Raw genomic sequence first — 23,208 nt, 5'->3', positions numbered from 1 at the left:
ACCATGGTCCTCGCCGCCAACGGCAGCCACCTCTACGGTAACGTGCGGCCCTTCGCGCTGGAGGAGCCGCGCGCGCTGGGCGGCGGGAGGATGATCGGCGGCTCGTGGCCGCCGCGCCTCGTGAAGCTGCCCGCGGGCGGGACCCCGCCGGCGCTGCCCACGGCCGGGCCGCCGGCGCACAACGACTCGCAGTGCGGGGAGCACATCCTCAGCTACGGCAGCCTCGAGAAAGTTGTCATCGGCGCCGCGCTCTCGCTCATCACGCTGCTCACCGTGGCCGGCAACTGCCTGGTGGTCATCTCGGTGTGCTTCGTGAAGAAGCTGCGGCAGCCCTCCAACTATCTCATCGTCTCGCTCGCCCTCGCCGACCTCTCGGTGGCCCTGGCCGTGATGCCCTTCGTCAGCGTGACCGACCTCATCGGCGGAGAGTGGATCTTCGGGCGCCTCTTCTGCAACGTCTTCATCGCCATGGACGTCATGTGCTGCACGGCCTCCATCCTCACCCTGTGCGTGATAAGCATCGATAGGTGAGTGCCCGGTCCGACCCGACCCGGCCCGGTCCGACCCGACCCGGCCCGGTCCGAGCCCGGTCCTCTTGCGGCCCCCCCGCCGCGTTCGTGCCCCGGGCAGCCCTGGGCTGCCGCCCCCACGGGGGAGAGGGCAGGAACCCCCCGCCAACCGCTCGGGAATTCACCCGCCCGGGACGAGGCAGGAATTGCTTCGGACCTCACTAGGGATTTATGGCTACGGTAGCGCGGGCTCAGAAATACCTGCTCGCCAACTGACAGAGCCCATTTTTGACAAACTTCCTACTGAGGGAGAAACTGCTCCGAAGTATTTGCATTTTTGATACTTCTCTAGTCACCTAAAGAAACCAAAACACCACTTGCTGACATTTAACATTTCCCAAAGTATTGGGCACTGACGCAATAGGGAATTCATTTCAAGGACCTAGGAACTCATTTCTGCTGGTAACGCCACGTCTCACTTTCCACCCACATCTCAGCTCTCCTCAGTAGAGGAAGGTCGACAGGTTTCTTTATTCCATCGCAGTCCACTCCTAAAATAATTTGCTGCGTGTGTTTTCCCTATTTCATGGCATCCGTCTCATTCGGGCATTTCAGCATCTAGGGGGAGACAGTTTTCATTGTGACTCAGTAACGAGCAGAAACTGGAGAACCTCCTAACCAGACTTGACCAGTGGTTTCTCCAGTCCCAATCCTCTCTAGCAGGCTGCTGTCCTGCCCGCTCCAGCAGGGTTTCTGGAAGATCTCTGCATTAGGCCTCCTCAAAAGAGCTTCCCACAACCCAGGGCTTGTTTCATGCCAAGGAGCATTACAATTTCGATTTGTTGCAAATCTTTAACTTCTTTGTAAACATCCCCTGCTCTGATGCAGTGGCCAGCAGTACCTGAATGCTGGCAAGCATCTTGTAGCAATGAAATCCTCATATAGACTTCGGGTGAGTATCCAAGTATTTTCTCTTGCCTTGAAGTTTGCCATCTCTTAATTTAGTTCTAGTGTTGAGGGATGAGTAGCCTGTTTTAACTTAACATTATTATTGTTTTTTTTTCTAACTACATATTTCTAAGGCAACTGATTTCATTTTTGCATTCCCTCCACATTCCCTTCACATTCTTTGATCGTTCTTGATGCCTGTGTCTGAACTCTCCATTTCTGATCACTTTTGTAAGGCAGGTAAAGGTAATTCAGCTCTGTTATCCAAGCAGGGCTGGATGACTGATTCACACAGCAGCACCGTAGGTGTTCGGTTTTATTCCTTTTCATTCCCTAGCTTAAAATTTCAGGCCACAGCTGTATGCTGAGTAGAGATTTTAACTGAACTAGTCACAATGATGATCCCTTTCTGTACTTTCTCTTCTCCTCATCCTCCTCGAAGAAATACTTATAAGGGATATAGCATTGCATCCTAGAATGGAATATAACCTATTACAAATGACTGATTTTCATTTACAAATACTGTTTAAATCAGAATTATTATCCTTTCATCTTTGCATATTCCTCTTTCTATTATCAAATGTTTATTCAACACGATCTCTTCGTAACTCATAATGATGTTGTGTTCTCCCTACTCGAAGTCAAAATCGGGCGAATCCTGGTCCTTTAACCTGTATTATCTAAATTGATTATGGATTATCCATGTGATGGATAATAGCATAAACACAATATCTTAATGTGTCTCACATTAATGGGTAGACCAGCTAGCAATTCATTAGCAAAATGTCTCTATCACTTGGCAATAAAGCATTTTAAAACTCTATAACTTGATTAAAAATTCATAATCTTACACTGTTGTAACAGTGGTTCATTGGACCAAAGATTACCTTGAGAAGTTAATATTCTTTGAATATTGAAGATGTAGAAAATATGCAGATCAGAGAAATGATGAAAATTAAATGTGTGATGAAATATAACCAATGTAACATTGATTTAGTGGTTCCAGTTTATCTAGAACAGTTCTTATATTTATGTAGTTAGGAAAGCTTTGATTTAACACTGGGGGAGACATCTCTGCATAGATGAGAACCCCCAGATAAAAGTATTATGTTTGGTACAACAGCTTGTAAATCATGATGTACCTAATCATTAGAGATTGCATTCATTTTCATGAAAGAGTCTATGGAAATGATGAAAACACTTGTGAATTTTATGTTATCTACGAGGGGAGGTTCTCTGGTGATACAGCCCTTGTAATCCCAGCACAAAGAATATAAACAGAACATGAACCAGGCAATCCAGAAGCAGGGAAGAAATGAATGAAATTCATCGTCCTCCAGTTTGGCACTGGGTGCCATCTAGATGCACTTAAACCCTGTGGCACAATTGTTAAATGGCTCTGGGGTCACATGGGAGTCATTTGCTGAGGGAGGAGGGCTAAGTTTGGATCAAACTGAACATTTTCCAAGAATAACTGTGAACTGAACTGCAACTTGGCTCCTTAGGACAGTCTAGGAAGCCTTTGCTGCCATCCAGGAAGGCTCCCTTGAAGGGAAAGGTGAAGCTGTTGCAGGCAGCACAGAGAGGCTGTAAAGTTCAAGATTTTTAATTTTCATTATTGAATGTCCAGGTTATCCCTTGACCAGAGATGTGAATCAGTCCAATGTAGATAGCTACAAGAATGTCACTGTTGAATCAATTTAAAAAACAGTTTCAAATAAACCATTAGGCAGGTTTGTAAGAGGAGGCAGTATCTGTTATTAGACAAATGAATATAGTTGATAAGAGAGGCTTTAAGGCCTTTGTGGACAGGACAAAACGAATAAAATGACAGGGATTTTTTCCCCTTGAACACGAACATGTTACTCACTGCTGCTGCTACTCACGCTGCTGAGCTTGGAGACACTTTGCCTTGCAGCCCGCAGTGGTGGTTGCATTTTTAACTGAATTTCTCCAGCAACTGGAAAGCCCCGAAGACTGCAGATTAGGATGGAGGGCTCCCCTGCCCGCAGAGCATTTTCCTGCAGCGTGAAGAGGTTTTTGGTTGCCCTAAGTGGATTCTGTCATCCCCTCTCTCCTCCATCCTCTTCTACTCAGATACATTCTGGGTGACCCATTCCAAAGGTGCATGTTGCTGCTAGAAAATTATGAGAAACTTCTCAAATTATGCTATTTTTTTTCTTTTTTTTTTTGCCTCCCAGGATGCTCCTGGACACGGTGGCTAAATACTTCCCTAAATTACCGACAGGCAGTTAATACAGAGGCCTACGGCACAGGAACAGGAAACTTGCATGTTCTTCTGACACAGTGGAATGGTGTCTCATGTCACTTCAGAAACCTACAATTTCTTAAGAGGACACCAAAGGGCTGAATACAGGATTAGGCATCAAAATTAAAATGTCCATCTTCCCTGTTTCTAAACATAAGTTCCCGAATAGGATTCTGGTACACAAAATTATGCTTTTGAATTTGCATTTTAATTTATCAGATAAGTACAAATATCTAAGGGCAGGCTTAGTTTGTGAACAGTCCTCTTAAGGACAAGGATTTGCAAGTCAAAACAAAATCTTTCTCAAGAGAGTTTGAACAGAATCACTCGTATTTGTTAAACTGCTTCTACACTTAGGTTGTATGAACTGTTGTGAGATTGCAAAGTACGTGCTCACCTACTATCTCTGATTTTGTACAGGATGCATTAAGAGCCTTAGCTGAATTATGTCTTTTATAGAGCCACGGTAGAGATTATTCCAGAGAGAAGAGGTTATGTTGTTACCCACAAAGAACTATATTTTGCAGAGACCGTAACATAGTGTCTCACTTTCCTCATTTCCTAAGGATGAAACAGTTTAGTAAGTGGAAGTCAATATTACCTTCGCTGTACCCTCTGTTCACCATATAGGGTAGCTCTGGAGAAAGGCAGCAGGTGCAGAGACTTTGGCAGGATAGTTGTCCCTCACTGAATGATAACTGAGCATTTCTTATTGTTTGTTTGTTTTTCCTTTAATGCTCTGCTCTTCTGGCTCCCAATAAATAAATTATACCAAATTTGCATTCCTTTAAACTTATGAGTGAGCAAAATTCAGGAATGAATTGTAAGGGGAGGATGCAAACTGCATCCTGGTGGGTGAATGAGTATCTGAAGGGAATTAATTGAATTTAAACTGATGTGGTTTGACTGCTGATTCATCATGTTCTTCTGACCCAAGATAGCTACAGAAATCCTGTTTTGGAGATTATCCACTGAATAATTGCATAAGTAGCAATTTTTAATTCAATTTAAAAATAACTCTTTGGCTTAGAAAGTAATAAAGAACATAACTACTCAGATACAGTTTAAGAATTATAACACCTTCCCCCACACTCACACAAGTAATTAAATACTTTCTGGAGAACTTTTCCAGTCTGTGTCTAAGCCAACATTAAATGAGTATTACAACATCCATTAAATGGATGAAGGTTTAGGATTTATACACAAATGACACAGGAGCAGGGCTTCTTGTTGTTCTGGAGATTTTTATACACGACGAGTGGCTTTCTCTCCTATCCCTGGTTGGTATCTTTTGCCATACTCCAGGTAAGTGTGAGCACTTACGCATCACTTTGGAATCCGTCGATCCCTAAACACTCACCAAATTCACATTTCCACACTTGGGAACTGAGGAGACCCAGTACCTCACAGGAAGGATTGACGACTGCATCCAAATAAAGGTTTAAGCACTTCAAATAGACTCCAGCTGTCTAAACCCTGCCTAACTCCAAAACTGGAAATGGTGACCTCAAAACACCGCCAATAAATTCTTAAGCTGAGTGGCACCCAAGTGCCCTGTATGGCTCTTTGTTTGGTATGAACGATTTTATTATGCATTTAGGCTGAGGGTAGAAACAGCTTCAGCCTCTTCTGCCATCTGTGCTCCTTTCACAAAATACTTGTAGCATTTACAGATATACAGGTCACATTTAAAATGTTTCACTAGTATATCCTGGATCTGGAATATAGAGACCCACCTGCAGTGTCCCCCAAGAGATTTTATTCACTCTCTATGACCTGTATCATAACGCAAGAGTTCTTCCCATTGCTGGAGATGACTCCAATTTACTCTTGTCCTTGTAGTTCCTGCGGGACAGTGCCAGCTGGTTCTTCTAGGAATCTGGAATCTTCTAGGTTCTGTTCCCTTCTAGGAATATGAGATTTGTGGATTCTCATTTCTAGGTACCCTATTTTATATGTTATTTAGGGAACCTACATCCTTGGTATGAGAAGTGAGTAGCATATAGGCACATTGATCTTTCAGTTTCTTAACGTCCAGTGATAAAGTAGGTTCCTTCATATCTTTGCAAAATTTAGCTCCTATTGTCTGTACATTGGTGGCTGTAGTATCACTGAAGGCTTCAGAAAAGAAGAAAACTTCTCTTTACACGTAACTGAAATAACAGAAAGATCAAGAAAAAGCTGAAAGGACTTGTAGATAAAATACGTGAAGGAGTTTCTGCAGTTCAGGTGTCTGTCATGGAAGAAAGTTTTGTGATCTGTATGGCAGCTTGTTCCTATGCACCACCACAAGAGCCACTTTCCACTGCTAAACCCTTAAATAAATGTACACTAAGCCTATAAATAACTATTGTCAAGCTGACTGAAGATACCAATAGCAATGCCACACTAATAAAGAAAAAAACAGGTATTTTCATTCTTTCCTATGTATTTTTTTCTAGTTCAGTCAACTTAATATTCTTCATTGGAATTGTTCTACCTTGTTTTTGCAGAGAATCTGTTATTTAATCTCTCTTCTATTTTCACTGAAGAGAGACATGACACTAATTCCTGCTCCAAGATACTGAGATGAAGACACTGAATTGGAAGTTGCACGCACTTCTGAGCAGTGTGCAGCAGGGCAATGCCTGTCCCTCGGCGAGCTCCAGCTCCTTAGGAGTGCGGCAGCGGGGCTGCTGGGCTGTAGCCACACGCTCCCGCTGGTGTCTGCGCCCGCCCCGTTCACCTTTCCGGACGTCATGCAGGCAGACTAGGAAAGATGCAGTTACTAAAACTGAACCTGCTCGAGGCCAAAGCAGTTACTTTGCTATGTCTTGCACAGTCGTCGTTCTTAATGGCTAGACACCGGATACACACTGAGGAAGAATGGGATATAGTGAATAAAAGATAACCTGACAAACAGATGGACCATTTGGTAAATGCCAGAAGACTCAGGCATAAGGTAGAGGTCCTTCTACCACCACAGTGAATAAAAACTTAGCAGATTAGAAGTGATTTTCTTTTTCCTAACCGTTTTAGCCATATTCACTTTAGAAGTGCTTAGATTTGCAAGGCACCAGAGGCTGAGGGAGGCTGCTTACAAGCATTTGGAGAGAGCAAATAAGAACTTTGACGTGCATGTGCTAAGGTCAAGAATCATTTGAAAATTTCATTACTTTGAGTGACTTAACCAGACACTTTGTTCTTTAACTGACTTTTGAGCAGTATTCATCATTACAATGTTTATATTTGTACATTGTTTTGCATAGTGGATGTATTTATAGCATGCATTGAAATGACTTGCTGACGACTGCATCCAAACCAGCAGGGAGGACAAGGAGCTCTCGCTGAACTTGGCTGTTTCTGCAGTTGTGGAGACCTTTCAGTGACGCAGACCAGCCCCTGTGCTCAGGACAGCAAAAGAGACTTTGGTGCTGATAACATTCTTTTTTCTTTTTTTTTCTTTTTGTTTTTTAACCAAAGTTTGCAATATTTGAATATCTTTATTAAGTTAGGAAAAACAGCTTTTTGTGAGGTGTTATATAAGAAACATGTCTAAGGATGTAGTTGGATTTAAGTAATATTTTTAATTTTGCAAAGTTGATTTTTAAAACTTTTTAAAGAATGAGATCTCTCTTTGTAGTATAAAATATTTAAGTAATTTCCTATTTTCTCCCTCAAGATTATCTGACAGATTCCAGTTATTTATTTGTCTGATACTTTCCTACAGCTGTGTTTGAGATAACTGTAAGGAATAATCAAATTCTGTCTATTTTGTGTACCAACATTTGAGTGAGTGCAGCCTCCTGCTGCAGTACCAGTGATAGCACAGGTTCCCAATTCGTATTTTTTCACAAATCTTATTCAATAAGTGATGGAGGTTTCTCAGGTCTTCCTTCACACTCAGTTTTCACTGAGTCACCCTAGCAGGGGACTGGGATACATGAAGCAGCTCAACTGGCCCGTTAGTTCATTCTCTCCTTTAGGCTTTCGAGATCTGTTTCACAAATAGCAAAAAAATATTCCATTTGTTTTATCTTCTTGGAGAAGAGAGATGGGGATTTTTCTTGCCAAAGTTATTCCAGCATTCCTTTTCAATCATTTCCTGCAACAGGAGTCTCAGTTTGCCAAGATTTCAGCAAAATCAAAGCTCTAGTCATTCAGCCTGCTAAGCCCAGTTTTAGTTGAGATTGACACAGTCAGTTGGCAAGCTCCTTTGCTCCAGGTCTGCTGTTGTGCCTGGTATTTCCGAGTGTCCCTGCAGACCTTTGTGGAGGGGCTGCTGCCAGTACCGCGGCCGGAATGCTTCAAATCTGACCCGTTCTCTTGGAGAGCCAGGAACGCTGGCGAGCTCCCGAAGAAGGCCGGCCACCAAGGCAGCTCCAGGTGCCAAGGACACACGTTGGCTCTGCCAGCTTAACTCAAAGCCCACTTGGAGGTAGATCACAAACCTGAGGCCAACACTTGTTCTTGTAACAGACATCAGATGTTAATGACCAACAAAACTCGATGGTGGCAGAAAGATGGCTATTTCGTCAACCAGAGAAGGAAGACATCTACCCTTCAGTCTTTGTCATCATAAAGCTTCCTATGAAATAAGTCTGTGAATATTATTACATCAGTTTTTTTTCCCTGAAATTCAAAGGTTGACTCTTTTACGTATAAGCAATAATGGAAAAATGAAAATGATTTAACAAATTGGAATTCTTTGGCAAAATTAAGGGTGTGCATGCACATAACTGGCCCCTACGTTAAGATCAGGGTAGAAATACAGATTTAAAGATACAGGAGTATTCACAGCTTATTTGTCATTACACACACGGGCCTTTCTTGCTGCCTTCAGCAGGGGGTTGTGCATATAGGCATATATAGGCATATGGAGAAGACTTGTCTCTGTTTTGCTTGAACAACTGTAATGGAATTAAGAGCATGCAGTGTCTTTGCTTTGCTATACCTATCCATCTACTCACAAAGCTTTATACAGAATATCTACATTGGTAGGTATTTTTCACTTATCAGTGGTGCCAGAAATACTAGCATGTGTACAAATCAGATAATGAATCTTAGCAATAAACAAGTTTTCTGGCTAATGTGCAAAATGTAATGTAAATAGCACACGGTGACTGTGCTATTGCGGCTCCCATAAAGAACTGGTACTTGCAGAGAAATCAAAGCTGCGCTGAGCTTCTGTGCTTATCCTGGCCAACGAGAAAGACCAGGCTTAATATTATCTTGTAAAGTTATTCCACTGCAGAATAGTCATAATTTGGTTAAAAAAAGAAAAAGCAAGGAGGGACATTTTTTTTAAAAAAAAAAAAAAGGTTTTTATAATAAAAAGGTTTTTATAATAATGAGAAACGAAGGTGAAGGCTATTCATTGAGGTACATTGTATCTTGATGAAAAAAAACTGGCAGCAAAGTTTTCTCCTGAGATATGTCAAGGAAATGGGTCTTTTTTTTTCAATGCTGTCAAAAACTCAAAGCCAAGTTTTTTAGCTCAGGGAAATTTAAAAATAAAACTAGGGGAAAGTTGGTTGTTTACTCTTGTTTACCATGTGTTTTTAATGTTCCTTTAAGGAGACTGGGGGAAGCAGAGATAGAAAGGACAGCCCTGTCCTTCCCATGTGCTACTGGCCCTGCGGCATGTGACGAGGAGGGGAGTCTGAAGAGAGGGGCAACCAGCAGCCAGTTCTTAAGGGTAGTGGGAAAGCTGCCTGGGGATCGGGGGAGCCTTGGCAGAGTTTGCTGCAAGTCAAAAATTTCACCGCTTTGGGGAAAAGCAGAGTTGGTAGCAAAGGCTTGTGTGCGAGGGCACAGCAGTTGTGCGGGTGTGTACGGATCTTTTTAGCTCTATCCTGCCTGGTTGTGGTGAGTTTTCTCTAGCAGCTGCAGTGAGAGATGTGGCCGGTTGCCCCTGGGAGAGGAACAGAGGCCTGGATACAGGGCTTTCCCCAAACACATTGTTTCTACCTGTTGGCTTTTAATTAGGGATGCACCAGAGACTTGGGGCAAATAACTTCAACACATGGTTTGCAGATCCCTGGAGAGGGACACAGAAGGAGCTGTGGGAAAAAAAGCAAGGCTGTTGTCAGGGTTCTAGCTAGAGGGCTGTTCCCACAGTACAAAATTTAGGGGTTTTCAAAGCAAAATGAAGAGCGCTGGTCTAGAAGATTTGTCTGGTAACTGTTATTTAGAAACTGGCCATAGAGATAGAAGTTAAAACATGGAAAGGGAAGAGATGGGCACACGTAATGGAAGTATACACCTCTATCTCTACTTACTGTATAATTTACAACATATCTGTTATTATCAATATAAACCATGGAAACATATTGTGATTGTTATCAAATATTTCACATAGACTGTTACATTTGCCAGAGGAATTTTCTGTAAGCAGTTCTTTATGTGGATTGCTAAATTTTGCTTATTTGCTGTAGAAGTAGGCATTTAACAAGTACTTGAAATAATGAATCCCTGAACAAAGACCTAGTGTGTTATCTGGCCACAAAATTATATGGATATATTTATACCTGTGACCCAAAACGGCTGCTGACAAGATGCAAAGCTTTTCTTTAATAGCCTGGTGAGATATTTTGATGCTAAAAATAATGTGGCACCATCTCTAAAGACTTCTTTTTTTCTCTTTGCTTTGTTATGCACTTTAGCTTTCTTTTAACTTAACAATCTGCAATTGGAAACTCACTTCTTGGCACAAGCAGTTTTATCAACTATGCTAATCTCATCTCTCAGGAGCCTATTGTCCCATATTGAAAAGCTATTTTTGCTAAATGAGTTTGGCCATTTCCTGGAGAGAAGCTCCATTTTTGAAAAACCACTCAAACTAAAATGGCACCACTGTTTGCCTGTGAATAAAATAATGCAAATGGGGTGCTTAGCACTCCCAAAAGCTGGTACTTAACATGAAGCTCATGTCCTCCTGCCTGGGTGCTGCCATGAAGGGAGCATCTTAGCAAGGATGTCCAACACTTAACAGCTCCTAGTGAGCTCCCAAGATGTGCAGGCTCTCGGCTGTGGTGATTCATCCATCCTGATGCCAAAGTTCTGCTCCTAAATTCAAATACACATTTGAAGACATGGGCTTGGCAATGAGAACGGAGATTATTGGAAACGGTAAGCACAGAAGCAACCTTGGGCATGTTGGTCTTTATCCCGCATGGTTTGATGTGAGCACAGCTCAGCAGGACCGGCGTGTTGCCGACATGCTGCAGGGGAAAGCAAAGGCAAACGCTCCAGGCGGCAGGAGGAAGGGCTGCCTGCTGCCCGCCCCGCTCGCTGCAGCACCCGCCATATCAGCAGAGAGGGCAGGGAAGCTTAGTAAGCCCCAAGCGCATGAGTGTGCAATAATGGCAAAATATCAAGCCAAGGAAAATAAATAACTGTCAGGCAGGTTATGGGGCAGGAATCGCCACAGGAGCTTCTGGTAAGTTCCCATTACAGAAGTTTCTGTCAGAGAAGCCTTGCGAGCCTGTCCAAAAGGTTCTCGAACTGCAGTCTGCAGTTTGGTCTGATCTGCTGCCTTCTCTCCTTGATACCTTCTGTTCCTCTGCCTCCCGTGCCCCAGCAGGCTGTAATTTATGTCCTTATTTCACATTAGGAAGCCAGACACACTTTCAGTACTGAAAAGGAGAAGCTACTTCAGAAAGTGCATATTTAAAAAACAACTGGTATGGCAGTGGGTCAGAATGGTGTGTTCTGTTATCAGAACATTATCATTATTTTTGAGTATTTTATGGGATCAGGATGATTTTCCTAAAATTTCACTTTTGAATATAGTACCACAAACTCCATCCCTCCTAGTATTTTTTTATTGACTCAGGACTTGCAAAACTTCTTTACTTTGCCTGCTGCCATTTGGATTATTCACAAATACAGCATCATGCATTTGAATTTGTCAGCAAGAATACATTTGTCTTTGAGGAGATACTCTATCCTTTTCCTTTTTCATCCTGTATTTTCATGAAATAGAATTACTTAGATACTTTGGCACCTCAGTTAGAGTCCTCACGTTGCCATTTCCCATTTTTATTTTGGTAGCAAGCTTTCTTCTTGCGTTCAGACTGGTCTGTATTGAAAGATCCTCTGCGAGAGGACTGTGTTAGTTTAAGGATGTGTCACGATGAACTGTAATGACAGGATTTTAAAAACATTTTTGTGGCAAGGATTGAAGTTAAAACCCCAGGTGTCCACTTCCTAGGAGCAGTTTGCACCCCTGGCTGACATTCCCACAGTTAATACCATAGAGTAACCCAGACTCTGTAAGACAATCCAAGATGCCTTGTGCATCCTATAGCACTGGAAATAAGGCTTCCAAATAAACCTGCTATTACAGTCTTAGATCTCTATATCCAACTAAATCATCTACTCGGGCGTCTTTGCCTTTGGTCATGGTTGGAGTTATCTGAAGGCAGATCTGAATTTGTTGGAGAAGCAAAGAGGGGAATTAGGAGCAAATCCTGCCACTACCAGATTTTTCCTGTCTCTGCAGAGGCAGGGAGACCCACAAAGGGGAGGGAAGGAGAAGAAGTATTCCCCAGGGTGCTGTCCTTAAGTGCTTTGTGTGTAGATATTATGTTTAAATTGCTTGTATTCAAGGAAGGAAGTGAGGGGACATAAATATCAGCACATTTAAATAGCTATTCCCTGGAGATACTTTGTTTTAATATAGTGGTATTATCAGTGCAAAGGGCTGCAATATTTCTTTTCATTCATTGCTTATACTATGGAAGTTTCTGAAACATTTCATTTAATTGTACTAAGACATCAGTCATCATTTTCCAGTTAAAGTTGTAGGAGGCTTTCATTTTGAAACACCATTATAACTTTCAAAATAATTCCTTTTAAGCTGATGTTTAGTGTCAACCCAAGCATGACTCACATAGCTAAGTTGGAGAAAATCACCTTAGCCATTTCTGCATTATGAGAGTGTGACAAGAGGGTTTTTTTTTTTAAAAACAATGACATTTTTCATAGCTTCGAAATCAAACCCCCACACGTTTTAGTGAAGCTGTGTGGTAGCTTAGCTGCAGAATCACAGAAAGAGCTAGGTACACATGTGCACACGCGAGGCAGGGCCACGCGCTGCCTCCCCGCTCACGAAAGGCACGTTGGTGCCCACGCACGTTGGTGCCCGCACCTCACGGAGCGCCGCGCGGGGAGAAGCCCCATTGCCCTCCTGTAACCCCCACGCAGGGGGTGTCCTGGCCCGTCTCCCGCGGCCTGGCCGAAGCTGGGCATCGCCCGCCCTCGCCTTTGCCAAAGGACACCACGGGAGGCATGTGGGGAGAAGAGAGAGGTGCTCTGTGTTAATGTGCGGGAGTTCGAGAACTGAAACCTTTGCTGAAGGCAGGAAGGTGGAAAAAAGTGTTCGTAAAAGTGCCATATAGACTCCCCAGCAAAAGCCTGAAGTCTTTATTAGCTTCAGGGATGCCTCCAAGCATGAAGGAATAAGAAGTAAAATGGGAAGAAACCTGTAAGACAGTGTGCTTTTAGTCTCTTTTTCAGTTCCTAATCTGAAAAATTTATTCCTTTTCTCCATTCCTCTATTTTGCTCAGGAACTGCATCTATAGCACACAGCAGGGGTTGCATCTCAGCTGGTGCTTCAGGAAGCCACACATTTGCTTAAAGACACTGCCCCACAGCAGGGACAAGGCAGCAAACACAGCTTTTCCTATCAGCAAACATCAGCAGTCTGGAGTGCTTTTGTCTATCACCACGTTATCCCAAGGACATCCAGCCTCTTCTCTGCTAGACTGGGTAGCCCACCGGATCAAATCACTTTCAGGGACTTGAACCTTATCTTCAGTTTTATAACTGGTTCAGGCAACCAAGCGAAGGCATCATCAAAGGCTCTAGATTCTCTGATCACACAGGCATCCCGCAAGAGATCACATTAAAACCCAGCTCACGACAAAGAGTTTAACTACCAGAAGAACAGTGAAGCTTATTGTGCAAGAAAGGGGAATGCTTGGGGGTAAAGATCCAAGCATGTTAACTCCTCAAAAGTTAAGGGCCACCCTAACATGACTGCCAGTACCAAAGCATTCCTCAATTTCTTTAATAAACTGAAGCAGGAATAGAGCCCAACATTTCTCCTCCAGTGTCTCAACAGCATCCGTTAGCATCATCCATTCAGTAACTGAAAGTTAAACACTGACAAAAAAGTGAACTCATTAAAATGAAATTCTGTCTATAAAGTACACCGAGACCAGTAAAAGGAGTTTCATTTGTGTGCTTGAGAAACAGCAAAAGTGACCCCTGCATCATGATACATTACATTTGTTTGTGGGTTGGCATGAGGCTCAAGAAGTTTTAAAACCTCTAAGCTGTTAGATTTTCTATTACTCTGTGACTTCACCCTCAGCGAAGAGCAAATCCTCTTCCTCTTTTCCTATTTTTTTAGCCAAATACAACAGGTAATGAAGATTTCAGACAAAGGACCTGCTATTAGGCCTTCTTATCACCTTTTTCTTCCTTTTGGTGATAGAGCTGTACTTGTTAATTCTCAGTTTGCCTCATTTGTTTTCTAGGCACTTGAGAAGGTGGAGAGACCAGACCCATTCATTTCAGAGTTCCCAAAACAGCTATAAACACTTCACCACTTTTACCACCTAAATATCACAGATATATTTGTCTTTCTCACATGGGAACAAACACAAAGAAAAGAACTACTGAAAAAAAACCCCTCACATTTAATCCACAAAAATTAAATGTCATGCTTGGTTAACCTTAAATGCTACCAAATCTGGCCCTGCTGCTTTCTCTTAACTGTGGTTGGAGGAAGAACTGTTATCTTCTTCTGCATCTATAGAAGCCGCTGAACACTTCAGTAGCAAATAGAGAGTTAGTCAGATGAAGATGATGAAGAAGGTCACCCTGAGAGATTCCTGGTGATAACTGACTGGCTCCACGAACTACCTTTGCGGTAGTGCAGATAAAACAGACCATTTCACACAATTCCCCAGGTTAGAGAATGTTCTTATTTAGAGCTCCTTGAGGCATCAAGGCCTCAGGACAGTATATATTTTTAGAATGATATGTTAGTTTAGCTGGCTTACCTTTAGTCATTTTTGGAAGGTAATCATTAGAGATTAAGCATAAAACGCCTATTTTTGAGGAGTTTGACACAATACTTTAGAAAATCGTGAATTCATTAGGCCTTGGACACTCTCTAGTGTATTAGACAACAGTGATGATTTACATTATTTTGAAGCTGCAACTAAATTTTCAAGGGTAATGGATTTCATCTAAGGAGATAAGAAGATAAAGACACTTCATTAATGCCTCTATGTCTGCTTACTTCTTTTTCTGGCATGCTGCATTTAGGAAAAACAGATAAGGCAGAGAGGATGCTGGTGTATTTTTATGCTAATTAATATATTTTAATTTCAAATAGCACTTTGTGGAGCTCAGAGCTTCCAGAAAAAAAATGGTGTCAGTGCAAAACTAATGAATTTTAATTCTTTTCAGTAGATTTCTGCTTTCATGAATTCTTTTTGTTATATTCTGATGCAGCAGAATGCACTAGTAGGCATGCAGAGGGTACAGCCCACGGATCTGATTTTTTCAGAAATCTGATTTAATGGGTTTAGCTGTATAAGGAAGATCACCTCATAATCATGTTGTTTCTAATAACCAAATGCGTAATAACTAGAAAAATACAAAGCTCAGGAAGATGGACTTTAAAGATGGATTTTAAAGCTAAGATTAATAAAATGGATTTTAAAGATTCTTTAAAGCAACACATTTTAAGTACCAAGGAAACTTTTTGCATCCCTGATACGTTGAACTCACGTGTGGCTAAATCATGCCACTAACATAGGTATTTTAAGGAGCAGTACTTTAGCTCTCAGCTCCTTTGCAGTGTGAACAGTTTGGGCCAGTGAATCCATGGAGCAGAATTTGCCCCCAACTCTAGACTGTGGCCAAGGCCTCCCGGAGTGGCCGTCCGCCTGTGTTCTGATGCAAAAGGTGAGGTGAACAAGGCACAGCCTTTTTATAATAACAGAGCCCATGCTTAGGTACGATACTGCTACAGTCCCAGCTTATTTTAACAAGCACCTGAGCTCACGGCACCCGCAGGCACTGATATAATCGGCTCGTGCGACAGGAGGGAGCAATAAACTGGGACTGGTTCCTTGCCCCATAAATCAGCGACGTAGCTGAGACTCTGCAAAACAGAACATGAAATGATCTTTTTATTTGCATAACTAACATACCTGAGTTTGTATATAAAGCAGGGGCACAGCCGTAATTCACTGCATTGCAGTTAAAAAGAAAGCAAATCAGCAATGCAGCCCTCTGTAGAGACCGATGTTGTGATGTGCTGGGTACCCACACACACCGGCAAGAACCTTCCTCATCACATTATGGCCATTCTCATTTGTAGCCTTCACAAACCTCCATTTTTGACGAAATGTAGGTACATCTTAAAACAAAAGTTTGCTTTAATACCTGATAATACTTATATATAATGCTTGTATATAACGCTTATAAGCACCAAAATGAAGCACACTGATTTTTCTTCCAAATTCTTCCTTTTGGTGGGACAAGGAAAGAACAATCTGAGGAAGCTAATGGGAATTTATAGACCAGCTCCAGTTGAGCAGAATACCAATTTGGGATAAAAATACTAGATGGAAAAGAAGTCATCTACTTCTGCTTAAGAGAAACCTCTCATAATTAGAGAAGAACTATGGAAATCTTCTGTAGCTGAGAGAAAACGCAGAATTAGAATATTGCTGTCCATCTATATAGGGCAATAGTGATAAACATTTTCTTGGGACAGATTGTGTATTTTTAAGCTCTTGCAGTTTAGAGCTTTTAGAAGCCGTTAGATTTTTTTCCCCTCCCATGAAACCGTAGCGAACAGTTAACATTTTGTTCTTGGGAGTTTCCAATTATTTCTCATTATAAACTTAGCTCTTGTTAAAAGCAAATTTCTTCCCCAGTCTTCCTGAACTGACACTGTGATGGATTATTATTTCTTTCAGTAAAAGTTTGAATGTTGAGGAAGTGTCATTTCTTTCAAATTAAGTGATAATAAAATGAATTACAGTAGTGCTGAGATAATCTACTCTCGATATAAGTTTGCAGTTTGCTGTTCCTGCATGAAACATGAAGGTAAGAAAGACAACTCATCATCTCGGTTTAGTGTCTAGGACCTTTATAACTGATGAATAAGATGACTGAATTTGCTTGTTTAAATTTACACATGAACTCAATATAGAAAGTAATATGGTTTGTGCGGAAGCACTTACCTTTATCGAGACTTCATCAGACAGTTAAATAAAAGTTAGGTTTCAAAATTTCCTTAATAATCAAAAAATGAGTTATTACTTTAGCCATGCACCTTAATTTCTATGGCAAGCTATGTGAAACAGCTTTATGAGCCAACCAAAGCCACAGCCAGTAACCCTGCCGCTGCCGTTGCAGGTACCTGGGAATAACGAGGCCGCTCACGTACCCGGTGCGGCAGAACGGGAGGTGCATGGCCAAGATGATCTTGTGCGTGTGGCTCCTGTCGGCCTCCATCACGCTGCCGCCGCTCTTCGGCTGGGCCCAGAACGTCAACGACGAAAAGGTTTGCTTGATCAGCCAAGACTTTGGCTACACAATTTACTCCACTGCGGTCGCCTTTTACATTCCCATGTCAGTGATGCTTTTCATGTACTACCAGATTTACAAGGCTGCTAAGAGGAGTGCTGCTAAACACAAGTTTGCTGGGTTTCCCCGGGCAGAAGAAATGGAAGGAATATCTATGAATGGAGTTGTTAAACTGCACAAAGAATCTGAAGAATGTACTAATTTTTCACGACTCCTTAAGCATGAGAAGAAAAACATTTCCATTTTTAAAAGGGAACAGAAAGCTGCCACCACCCTTGGAATTATCGTTGGGGCTTTCACTGTGTGCTGGCTGCCCTTCTTCCTGCTCTCCACTGCCAGGCCCTTCATCTGTGGCACCGCATGCAGCTGCATCCCGCTGTGGGTTGAAAGAACCTTTCTATGGTTGGGTTATGCCAACTCTCTCATCAACCCTTTTATATACGCCTTCTTCAACCGGGACCTGAGGACAACCTACCGCAACCTCCTGCAGTGCCGGTACAGGAACATCAACCGGAAGCTCTCGGCTGCTGGCATGCACGAGGCGCTGAAGCTCGCAGAGAAGCCGGAGTTTGTCCTGTGAGGCCGCCTGCCCTTTACTAGAATAATTTATTGTTTTAGCACATGAACTCGTTTCCTCAAGTTTGGAAGAAGGGTTATAGGAAGAATGAGCATTCTTGAGCGCGGTTAACAGGGTCATCAAGAAGCGGGAAGGTGGCGAGGTAAAGTCCCGCACAATGCACTGGCCATAACGAACCTGGAGAAAGCAGAAGACAATCTAATGCATCTGGGTAAAAGGAAAGGGAACTTCAGTCCTGGATACTGGAGAGGGGAAGGAAGGAAAGGGGGTGCAGGGTTTCTGGGTTGCCAGTGAGGAAAGAGGGAAGTTGGCCTAACCCTATTGTTTGGTCCTCAGCCCCAAACAACTTCTAGTAGCTCTCAATATTGGATGCATCTTGTATCCTAGAAATTTTTGCTGTAATAAAGACCTGAAAATGCTGAAGAGTTCAGTATAACTCACTGCTTTCCACTTTGTTATTAGAAAAATAAACCATTTAAGATGAAGCTGGATCAGAGAAGTTATATTGCTTTGAAGTATTCCTTATTGTAAAAAAAAGTGTCCATTAAACATTAATTTACTGAATTTCCTGGGGATAAACTAGTCTGTGAAGTTTCATGTTGCGTTTGTGTACTGAAAGAAGACATTACACATAGAACGTAAGAGATGGAGCAAAGTCTCAGACCTGCTCCTGCACAGAGCCAAGCAACACCATGATCTGCAGAGCTGCTACAGCAGTTATGCCAGAGAGATGTATTGTCCTATATTGCTAACTTTAATAAGTGATTACAGCTTATTGCAGGAGTTGTCTAGTCCAAGGCATCTTCTCTTTCATTAATTCTCTTGGTTTTATCATTTGAGCCCTTCTTCAATTTAGGCTCACACTTTTTCCTATGCTAATATGTTAGGTTCTTTTGTTGCTACAGCTGGTCTCTGTTCTGTGAAATTTTAGGTTTTTGTTTGATTGTTTTCCTGAGCCAGCTAGGATTAAAAGGGCCCTAGATGATATTCTGAATCTTCAAGTCTTTATCTACACACACTGACTTTGGTTATCATTTCTGCTAAAAAGGTTTTAAAACTTGCCTTGAATAAGAACCAAGAACATTCAGTTTCTAGGTCCAGCTGCGCACCTCCACACCAGCTCCTCTAACTGCGCGGCTCTGCCCCTCCTGACATGGGTATCAAAGTCAAACTCTTCCCACAGTTGAGCGAGTCAAATCTCCTAACATTATTGCTTATTTACAACAAGAACCCAACTTGTAGCAACTTGTATCAGTGTGATGATTTCTGTGGAGTGAGTGTGCACGACCCACACCATGTTCCAGACTGAGCTCACAGCTGTGCCCTGTGCTCCATTTTCCACATCTACATTTTCAGCTCTTGCAGTATTGCTGAGAGGAGGGAGGAAAAAAAATCTCATAGCTCGTTATGCTATTAGCTTCTGCAATTACTGATCAGTAAGTTAGGGCATTGTATATATTAAGCTTCCTCAATCACACTCCAGCAAATCACACTTTAGGCTAAGTCTTGTGCTCATTTGCTCAAGTACAAAACCAAGATGACTTATTTTCAGTGATGTTCATAAGGATGGTCAGGGCCTGGACCATCTGCCCTATGAGGATAGACTGAGTGAGCTGGGCCTGTTCAGCCTGGAGAAGAGAAGGCTGAGGGGGGAACCTGAGCAGTGCCATTAAATACCTCAAGGGAGGCAGTGAGGAGGAGGGGGCGGCCTCCCCTCAGTGGTAGCTACTGGTAGAACTTGAGGAAACAGCCACAAACTGAAGCACCATGGGAACTTAAGGAAAATTTTCTTGACAGTGAAGGTGACAGAGCTCTGGAACAGGCTGCCCAGGGAGGCTGTGGAGTCTCCTTCTCTGGAGATCTTCAGAACCCGCCTGGACGCAGCCCTGTGCTGTGGGTGACCCTGCGTGTGCAGGGGGGTTGGACTCGATGATCTCCAAAGGTCCCTTCCAACCTTAAGGATTCTATGTTAACTCAGGCTGAACAGTGAGCAGCTTGTGCCACATTGTGTGTTTGAAACACAGCTCTTTGCAAAGGCTTGAGCTTGTAAGCAGCAACAGCAGCATCTGTGCTGAGCTGTGCACCCCAGAACAAGCCTAGGTAGATTCATACACTGAAAAACACCCAGTACCAAATATCTGGGGGCTCTTGAGAGGGATAACTTTGTAATGGTAAGAGATGTACTATATCCCCGGTTCAAATCTGTTTTAAGAAAGTTTAAAATTAATTTGAAATATTTTGATTTCTTTTCAATATTCCAAAAATATTATGTGCAGAAGAAAGATAAGAGAGTATCTGTAGCTCTGTAGAACACAGATTAGAGCTAATGTTACTATGAGGACATTTTCTGTAGTCAGCATGAAATGACTGACGTTTCTGAATTTAAATTACCTATCAGAAAGGCACCTTTGGGATTCCTAATGTAAGGGAGTAATTTTCTCAGTTCTTCTGTATCAATTTTCTTTTTCTATGAGATAAATGAGATTTTTCAAGAGAGAATAAGCAAATTAAAATATTTACAAAGGCTCCAAGGAGGATTTTAAAATTCTGCAGCTGATTTCAGAATTCTGTGGAGAACTTTCAACTGTTATTATTCTGCAGGAAATGGTCGGAAGTTGTATTTGTTCCAAGTTAGAAGTTTTCCATATTAAAAAAAAAAAAGTTTTATGAGTCAGAAATTCTGACATTTGCCCAAATGTCGAGGCAATTGCTTCCTTCAGAGGGAGCATCCTACAAGACTACTCTCCTTTACCATCTGTTTCAGACAAGGAGATCCCTGGAAAGAACAGGAATTGTTACAGGCTATGTCAGTGCTTGTTGTATATTGTGGGGTAAACAGACAACTTTCATCTCTAGATATGTTAGAAAGTTTCTTTATTTAGTCCAAACAAGCACAGCTACACAGCAAATGGAAGGGTTGTTGTTGGTTGGAGCTGCTTTTAAGGGGAAAAACAAACACTAAATTTTAGGAGAGAGCAATGAAGTCCCCCCTTCCCTAGGCACAGGGGAAATGCAGTGCTGAAGATGAGCAAGCTGCAGACTGAAAGCAGCCTGGTTGAGAAGCATAAGGAGATAATTGCTTGAGTTCAAGTTAGAATGCCCAACTTCAGAAATAACATATTCTCTTGTTAGATAATTCACTACTCATGTGGCAAAGGGCTAAAATGTGTGAACAAGAAGTCTCCTTCAAACCTACAATCCGGCATTCCCTAGCACCAAGTCCTAGGAGGGATCTCACCCTCTGTCTCCCTTCTTTCGTGCATCTCTAGGAGAATGCAAAGGAGGCAAACTGGAGGGAAAGAGTGATTAAAACTCCCAGAAGCAGTCAGAAGATTGGGAGGCCAGCATAAAAGCAACTAAAAGATGGAAAGGTGAGATATCAGAGGCAGGGCAAGAAGCAGTTCTAAGTTTCAGATGTACAGCTGAGTCATTTTTGGGGTGACACGCAGAAATGTGGAGGGAACAGAAATGTGGAGTTAGCAGAAACATACATTTTTAGACAATATGAAGTGAATTTTGACTTTAGGTTATACCTCTTCAAATGTAAAGCCAAGAAAAGCCTGAAGTCTACTTTTATTTTTAAAAATAATTTCAAAAAAAAAGATTGGTGCAACTAAATCCATGGATGTATTCACAGAACATATACTGCTATGACTGCTGCTCCCTAGGAGTTCTGGAAAACTTCAGTCATCTCTTTAACTATTGTCCGAGTTGTGAGAAGTCCCCTGTTAACCACAGGGCTCAAAAGGCTCTTGAAATGCTGCAGAGTTTCAGCTTTTCTATCAAGGTATCTGTTGCTTTGCACAACGTTTGTGTGTTTGACAGAAAGGTCCTCAGGAGCACAGGGCAGCACATTCCAGTAAACAAAAAAAGCACAAAAAAAAGACAATCCTGGGAAGCAGGTTTGCCTTTTAACTATAGTGCAAAACTGGTCTTGTCCCAGCTGAGATTTCTGTCTGACAAAACTCAGGGCAACATTTGCTGTTACTGACTGTGCCTGTCTGCAGCATTTCTGATTAGAAAGCTTGGTCTCACTGCTATGCTTCCCAGACCATCCTTCCCATTTCTATAGTTCTGCCTGTGGTTCCAAAATTGATTTCTACACCTGTAATGTGACCCTTGGTTGGTGATGGTGGTGGGCAAATGAACCAAATTCTGCTTCCGTTTACAAGACTGACAGGTGTGTGAAATAGCTGTACTTAGCTCACACCACACTGTCCTTCTCATTGCTTTTCACTGTCTCACAAGGCTGCTCAGCCCTTGCCTTCCTCTACAGCTCCTGCATAGGGATTTACCTCTCCTTATTCAGAGGGAGAAGGAGTCACCACAAATGTATTTTTAGGTTAGGACGTTTTTGCTTGGGACCTCGCCAGTGCAAGTTTCTGGGGAAATGCTGCCAGCTGTATTGTAATGAGTCAGAGGAATCAGAAGAGTTACAAGTATAAATAATGAATATTAATCATTATTAGAGTTTATTTACACAAATCTTCATTTTGCAATGATGACCCCACAGTGATTAGGGATTATGTTCAGGTACTGTAGGGAAAGAAACGAGATATCCTTGACTCTATGCGTCTCCTCTGTTCACCTACACAGGGGTCTGTAGAACTGCTCAAGGGCAGCTACTGAGCAAACCAGTTCCCTAAAAGGAATTTTAAGCACAGCTGTGTGCCAAAGATACTTCCCTAAGCCTAGCTCACAAACACACTTTATTATATTAGTAAAACAAACGAACAACAACAACAAACCTGCCCAGCTGCAACCAAAAACCCCCAAAGTCTACAAGTCTGAGCAGGCTGGGTAAAGGCAGTGCTTCACACAGCTCCGGGCTTGGCGTTGGCACCACCTTTTGTAGCAGTTATCACACGGGTGCCTTCTGGCCTGGCTTCTTTTGTAGAAGTTACCACATGGGTGCCGTCACCCCCCGCGCCCCTCCTGACCCTGCCTCCTGAGCGAGGCCTTTCCGCAGGGCGCCTCATGGCGCCATGCAACGCAATGCGTGAGGCCTGGCGCCCCGGCCTCCCTCGCCTGCTCCACATTCTGCCAGGCACAAAGCACCATAAACTACAGGCTTTCAATTAGTAACTCAGACCAAACAACTCCCCTTTGCCCAAGCAGCGGCCTTCAGACACAATTGGGGATAATGGTTTTGTGAAGAGTTTACAGTGTGTCTCATTTTTGCTGCCTTGTTCTGCACCCGTCCCTCTCGCTGTGTTGAGTTAGGGAGCCAGACTCGAGCTGCTACCTGCTGCCCAGAGCCTGAAGTGCCCCTTGTTGCCTTAGCTCCTCAGTGTCCTTCCCC

At 42.6% G+C, this 23,208-nt stretch overlaps 1 protein-coding gene across 2 annotated transcripts; it reads left to right on the top strand.

The window, feature by feature from the left end:
* Positions 1-18,424, top strand: HTR7 (5-hydroxytryptamine receptor 7). Of its 2 annotated transcripts, XM_026051885.1 has the most exons (3): positions 4-527; positions 17,159-17,306; positions 17,403-18,424. In XM_026051885.1, exons 1-3 carry the CDS (start codon positions 4-6, stop codon positions 17,907-17,909), a joined length of 1,179 nt encoding a protein of 392 aa, XP_025907670.1. In that variant the 3' UTR covers positions 17,910-18,424. The 2 variants fall into 2 exon arrangements, with proteins under 2 accessions (XP_025907663.1, XP_025907670.1); XM_026051878.1 differs by having other exon boundaries at positions 1-527; positions 17,159-18,424.
* Positions 18,425-23,208: the final 4,784 nt, after the last annotated feature.

Source organism: Nothoprocta perdicaria, unplaced genomic scaffold, assembly GCF_003342845.1.
Source record: "Nothoprocta perdicaria isolate Ctin4 unplaced genomic scaffold, notPer1 scaffold_111, whole genome shotgun sequence".
In the NCBI taxonomy this organism is placed as follows: domain Eukaryota; kingdom Metazoa; phylum Chordata; class Aves; order Tinamiformes; family Tinamidae; genus Nothoprocta; species Nothoprocta perdicaria.
This window is presented reverse-complemented; position numbering and strand designations above follow the sequence as displayed.

Bases quoted from the DNA above. Each gene is read 5' to 3' on its own strand.
- HTR7 (XM_026051878.1), top strand. From the start codon at position 4: ATGGTCCTCGCCGCCAACGGCAGCCACCTCTACGGTAACGTGCGGCCC. The intron at 528-17,158 runs GTGAGTGCCCGG...CTGCCGTTGCAG, and splicing joins TGCGTGATAAGCATCGATAG to GTACCTGGGAATAACGAGGC.